The sequence below is a fragment of the Tinamus guttatus genome, unplaced genomic scaffold (assembly GCF_059628265.1).
Source record: "Tinamus guttatus ecotype Peru unplaced genomic scaffold, ASM5962826v1 Tinamus_guttatus_pri_ptg000384l, whole genome shotgun sequence".
NCBI classification, from domain to species: Eukaryota; Metazoa; Chordata; class Aves; order Tinamiformes; family Tinamidae; genus Tinamus; species Tinamus guttatus.
Window position 1 is genome coordinate 3,882,425 of NW_028288918.1, and position 6,423 is coordinate 3,888,847.

The following is a 6,423-nucleotide window of genomic DNA, read 5'->3' on the forward strand; positions in this document are numbered from 1 at the left end:
GCGCCGCCGTGACGTGCGCGCCTCCCTCTTTCCGTCGAGCCGGCAGCCGAGGTAGGAGCGCGGCGGCCCCGCGGCCGCCCCATCGGCCGCCATCCGCGGCGCCGTGCGCGCCGGGCGTTAACGGCGGGCGTTAACGAGAGCGGGGCGCGCGGCCGCGCCGGGCGTTGACGGCCGCCAACGGCCGGCGGCGGCGGCGGGGGGGAGGCGGGGGTGCTCGCGCTGTCGCTAACGGCCGCTGTGCCCGCAGAGCGCCATGGGCCGCGTGATCCGGGGCCAGAGGAAGGGCGCCGGCTCCGTGTTCCGCGCGCACGTGAAGCACAGGAAGGGCCCGGCCAAGCTGCGCGCCGTCGACTTCGCCGAGAGGCACGGCTACATCAAGGGCATCGTGAAGGTGGGGTGTCCGGGTGCGCGGCAGCCCGGGAATGCAGAGGGGGCGGGCGGCACGCTGGCAGTAATGCAGTTGTGGGTTAGTTTTGCCCAATGTCGGAGCATGAGCGTGTTTCTGTACCTCTAAAAACTTGCTGTAGGTGGTGAAATGTGGGTGGGCGGAGTTATGCCAGTAGCACCTAATAAAGAGAGATCCACAACACTCCCAGATCCTTAGTAGCATCTATCATTTTAGTTCCTAGCTGCATAGGATAGGCAGTGCCCTGGTTTGGGTTGCAGTAATGCTGTAACAGCTCTGCTGCAGGTGTGTTTTTTTGAAAATGGGGGATTGTGATCCCAGTAACTGGCACTGGTGCCCGGCCACACATTTCAGAAAAATCTAGATAGCGATGGGGTCTTTCAGAGCAGGGTGATTTTTTGGTTTGGGGAAGGAACTTTGTTTGCGCTCTTTGTAATTCTGTTTGAAACAAATAGGTAAGCAGTTTTGATAGAAACTTATACAGTACTCTTTTTTTTTTTTCTTGTTTAGCAGGATTGAAGATACTAAAATGCTGGGCACCAATAAAACCTGAGTGTTCCCAGACAAGCCACACAGGTTAAAGAGCTGCAGTTATTTAGACTGAGTTGCACTGCATTTGAACCGTAAATATAGTTTAGGACATAACCATAAAGGGGAACGCTAGTGAAAGCAGTGTGATTTCTGAAGAGCCTGTAACAAACGCTCCAGTCTGTTCTAAAGCTCATCCCGTTTCCACCAGGACATCATTCATGATCCGGGCCGTGGGGCTCCCCTTGCCAAGATCGCCTTCCGTGACCCGTACAGGTTCAAGAAGAGGACCGAGCTCTTCATTGCTGCTGAGGGTATCCATACTGGGCAGTTCGTTTACTGCGGCAAGAAAGGTGAGTCAAGGCTAGCGCGTTGCCCACGTAAGCCCTGGGAGGCTGAAATGCCCATGAGCCGAGCATGGCGGGTCAGGATGTTTAACTGCGACTGCAGGCCATGAAGCAGTGGATTCCACCATCTTTAAGCAAGCCCAGTCTGCTTTGAGCCTGTTTTAATTGACCAGCCTATCCACGGTGTTGTCAGGTCTTGAAAGTCATTTATTCTGCAGTCACGTTTTGCTGCTCTGTTAAACTGCCTTGTCAAGCCAGACAGTGAAAAGAGCTGTTGGTGCCCGGTGCTGTTGGGTGCTTTTGTCATGCCCTATGGGAGCCTGAGCGCTGTCCAAGAGCGAGAAGGAAGCCGTTGGCGCCCCGTGTTTGCTCGTTGCAGCTCAGCTGAACATCGGCAATGTTCTGCCCGTTGGCACCATGCCAGAAGGCACCATCGTCTGCTGCCTGGAGGAGAAGCCTGGTGACCGCGGCAAGCTGGCCCGTGCTTCGGGGAACTACGCCACCGTCATCTCCCACAACCCCGAGACGAAGAAAACCAGGGTCAAGCTGCCCTCTGGCTCCAAGAAAGTGATTTCTTCTGCCAACAGGGCTGTTGTGGGTAAGTAGGGGCCCACTTGCCAGTGCTGCACATGTAGTGCTGAGATGTACAACATAAGGTTAGGCCTCTGTTCTTTCAAGTGACCTACATCAGTGGACCCATATGAGCCATGTGTGCCCAGCTGGGCTCTGCGCGTGGGTGCCTGGGAGCCTTGCATGGGACGAGGGAGCTTCTTAAATATGGGGAGGTTTCGAGTTAGTGAGGGGATAGCAGGGGGGGTGCTGGCAGCGCTCAAACTGCAGTGGGATTGTGCAGGATGTAAAATCCCTGGTTGTCTGGGGAAGAAGGCATGCAGAAAACAGCACTCGAGGCTTCCTGCTCTCAAGGCACCTGCAGCCTGTTGTACTGTTGCTCAGGGTATCCAGCTGCTGTAGGTGGCAGTGGTTGGACGAAACACCCTGGAAGGCCTAACAAGGAGTAGAAGAAATCCCCCTGTTAAGAAATGTGTTGAATCAGATGTGGTAGCCCCTTGGCTCCCAGCAGAGTGACAGCAAGTAAGTGCTACTTGAAGGAGCCCTGGGCATGTGTTAAAATGCAGCTCTGCCTGCAGGAGCTGCTGCCAGGCTTAAGCAGCTAAACGTGCATTGATAGGCACAGCAGCAGGCAGTGTCCCTGCCTCTGGTCAGGAGACATCAACATGAATAACAACCACTCAGTCCTACAAAAGAAGCAGACTACAGAACTCATACCCAGGTCTTAAACCTCAAGGAACCAGTCTTTTCAGGTCTTTGAGTTGATACTTTATTTAATTGAAAAAAATTGTTAATTAGCTCATGTAGTTCAAGAAAGCCTAGCAAGAAAATAGATAACTCTTGAAGAAGAGTCTTGGGGGAAAAAAAAACCTCAATCCTGTCTGAGTACAGAGGAGACCTAGTTGGGATTGTTAAAGACTGGTCTTAGAGCCCTAATCTTAAAACGAGAGTGTTACTTGGAACTAGTCTCCTGCTAAGCATTTTTTTTTCTTGTGTTCTTGCGTGTTGCACTTGCGTGTTACCATTTCTGCAATCAATTCCAGGTATTGTCGCTGGTGGAGGCCGTATTGACAAGCCAATCCTTAAGGCTGGTCGTGCCTACCATAAATACAAGGCAAAGAGAAACTGCTGGCCACGTGTCCGTGGTGTGGCCATGAATGTGAGTCAATTTTCAGTTATGCTTTTCATTTGATTCTTTGCTGGTGAGGGGAGTGTTTGTTGAAGTAGACTGCGCTTAGAAGAGGTAACAGGAGGTTTCTGCCAACAAAGATTCCCTGAACACTTTGTGATTTCACATTCAGTCGGGGTAGTCAGCAGTGCTTGAGAGTTACTATGTGAAAATAGTGAACAGCAACAGCGATAAGAATGAACAAAAGTTTAAACGTTCATTGATCACTTTTGTTAATTGCATTCCCGACTTCTTGCTTTCTTTCTCCACAGCCTGTAGAACATCCCTTCGGTGGTGGCAACCACCAGCACATTGGCAAGCCCTCGACCATCCGGAGAGATGCTCCTGCTGGGCGCAAAGTTGGTCTCATTGCTGCCCGTCGCACGGGCAGACTGCGTGGAACAAAGACTGTACAGGAAAAGGAGAACTAAGTACCGCACCTGGAGTTTACAGAATAAATTTTCAAAGCTTACTTTGTGTGAGTTGTGTTGCTAAAAATTGGATAGTGCTCAGGAGGGTTGAGAGTTTGATCTGCAAGCCCAGCTGAGCTAGTTAAAGTTGTTCACCTCTACAGAGACAGTTTGAATGGAGTTTAAAACTTGTTTTTCTCTGTTTATCTGCTACTGTTCTCTTGAGGAAAGGCTTCCAAGTGTGGTGGGACTCCCTACCCAGGAAATACTTTTCAACCACTACTGTCAAGTTTGGGATCTAATCTAAGAGGACCAAAAAGTTAAAGGGAGGGTTTTATACCCAACCAGGCTATGCATTTGTCTTGACAAGTAGTAACTAAAGCCTTTATTGTAGCATCAATCACAACTAGGTTGATGCAGGGCATCACACCTGTAGGTGCAGAGGGTGAGGCTATGCTCCTTTCTTCACTATTTGCAATAGAAGTAGAAACTCCTGCTCTGTAGCATGATTGCAGCAGCTGGGATGCTTTTGGTGAGAAATCAAAGCTCTTCATAACCCTAAAGGAGTAATGAGGGCAGGGAGGAAGTTACACTGAGCTAATCCAGGAAACAGGAGTTTCTGCCCAGGCATGGTGAAGTACTTTTCTTGCTCTAATAAATGCTGCTGCGCTAATACAGGGCCTGAGAGGTCTGTCGCAGCTGCATCGCTTTACTCGATCTAGCAGCAGTGGAGCAGTTATGTGTAAGTCTGTATCAAGAGCTTAAAAGGAGTAGTTTATATTTTTCAAAACCAAGTAAGCTGGAAACACGCAGCAGTATGTATGTTGAATTTAAGTTCTGCTGCTAAACCATAGAGTTGTGACAGAATGGGAAAATAAGCATCCTAGCTTGAAAATTCTTGTTATATAAAAAAAGAGAGAGATAAACTGTTTAATATAGTAAAAAGGATTAAGTGTTATTTTACAAACCTGAAATTTCACCTGAATTCAAATATATCTGCAGTGACTTTGCACTGCTTACTAATGCTCTTAAACTTCAAAGTAAAGAGTAGGGAAAGACAGCCACTGTTCCTTAAGAAGGCCCATTGACTTAAAGCAATTAAATGATCAGGGTTGAAGTGGCCAGAGCTGCTGTGCAGCAGAAGAGGCTTTGGAGGAGGGGGCAGGTCGTGCAAGCGCAAACTCGGAGGTGTTCCCATGGGGAAGCTCACAGGTTTGGGGCGCGAGGAAGTCTGGCACCTTGGCCACGGGCTGACTAAGGCTGCGGGCAGCTGGTTGAGCAGAGCAGAGCCCGCCGGGCTGCGGTCATGGAGGTAGCAGAGCTAGAGCATCGTAACAGCGGCGTGCGCTGCAAGGAGAGCTGTGTGGCAGAAAAAGAACTTTTCAGGGAGGAAATGGGAGGAGATAAAAGTCACAAAGTCATTTAGATCAAACACACTTAAATAACTGATAGAAACCCTGGTTTTCAGCCATGCCTGTGTTTGTTGATCCCTACATTTTCTAGGGAAGGTATGTGTTCTTCCTGGCGCCGTTTATGCCTACCCTGGAGTCCTGAGCAGCCACAGACTGTCAGGAGTCCACAGCCAACAGGCTGAAAATCTGTGTGCTAAGGTAATAGGTATGGGATAATTGCACAAACAAATACATGCCACATTATGGGGCTCAAGGCAGCTACAGATCCATTTAATGTAAATATATAAGGAGCAATGCTAAATTTCACTTTAAATTCATACATTTGTTTGCTGAGGATTTTAGAAGACACATCCCCTCCCACTCCAAATTCGGGAAAAACTGGCTCTTGACCCAGGTAACAAGAAACTGTCATAATAGTTACAAGCCTCCAAGTTGTAGCAGATATCATTTTTCTGCCTGTATTTTACAGGCCTGAATATGCAGTGTGTTCTAACAGCTCCTTTGGAAAAGACCATCTGGAAAAGACCCAAACACCAGCACCAGGGAGTCGGGGGGAATCTCCTTCCCTTGGCGCTAGTGGCTTTGGGCAAAGCCTCTTGGTGCATGATGGAGAGGTGGGGAAACGCAGATTAATGAAACAGTAGCTTCCTACCTATACCCTTTAAGGTCTTCTCTCTTCCATAAAGATCTGGAACTGATTCCAGGATTTGCAGGTAATTTATTGTGCTATGAAGAAAACAGCATAAATAAAAACTGGAATAGGGTCCCTCTCTCACACTGAGCAGGAGGAAAGGGATACTCCCCACTGCATGTGGAGAAGCACATTTCCCTCCCATAAGCTATTAGAGCCCAACACAACGTGTAGCACAAGGAGTCTCAAGGGCTTATGAGGACATTGGAGAAGCTTCTGCTGCCTTTTCAGGGCAGAAGGGAAAGGCAAGGAAGCCCTTTCCATCTTCCTGTAGCCAATGCCTTTCTGTAACTGTGTGATCCCAGCTTTATAGAAGTAGCTTTACTACAAAAAACACTGTAGCATGTAAGCTAGCGAAACAAATACAAACCCCATCTATCAGAAAACCTGCAGCATCCTCCCATTGTACCCTGTGATCCTCCTAGCCCTTATGCCTCCCCATACGTTCGCATCTTCACTCCAAGTAATTGCATTTAAAACGTACATTATATGCAGCATCCTCTTGCTCAGATCAGCTGTTACTAATAGCATGGAAGATGACACAGTTGGATTTGCTTATATAGTTTTTATCCTGAATATCCATGAGTGCTGCATGCAGAAGATTAGTACTGCATAAAAAGTCAAGCTTAAAACTTGCAGTTATGATTATTAACATGAAAAAGAAAAAAAGTGGGACATCAGAAACCTTGAAGTCCAGCAACCTGGGTTTTGGAAGAAATATGTTAATATTGTTGTTGTTGTTTTTTCCCCAGGAGCTTCAGTGGTTTATTTCCAGTATAAAACTTTACTTTCTAAGAGAAAAGAGAAAAAAAGATACATACCAGGGAAGCACTGAAGTCCTCAGCAGGAAGTGCTTCAGATTCTGCCTCCCTGAAAGACCAAATAATATTT

The 6,423-nt window shown here is 48.1% G+C and overlaps 1 protein-coding gene across 1 annotated transcript; it reads left to right on the forward strand.

Annotated features, from left to right (window-relative positions):
• Positions 1-214: 214 nt before the first annotated feature.
• Positions 215-3,491, forward strand: RPL8 (ribosomal protein L8). The gene is made up of 5 exons (XM_088530666.1): positions 215-391; positions 1,146-1,287; positions 1,661-1,879; positions 2,895-3,010; positions 3,292-3,491. The coding sequence occupies exons 1-5, from the start codon at positions 254-256 to the stop codon at positions 3,448-3,450; spliced, it is 774 nt and encodes a 257-aa protein (XP_088386792.1). The 5' UTR covers positions 215-253; the 3' UTR covers positions 3,451-3,491.
• Positions 3,492-6,423: the final 2,932 nt, after the last annotated feature.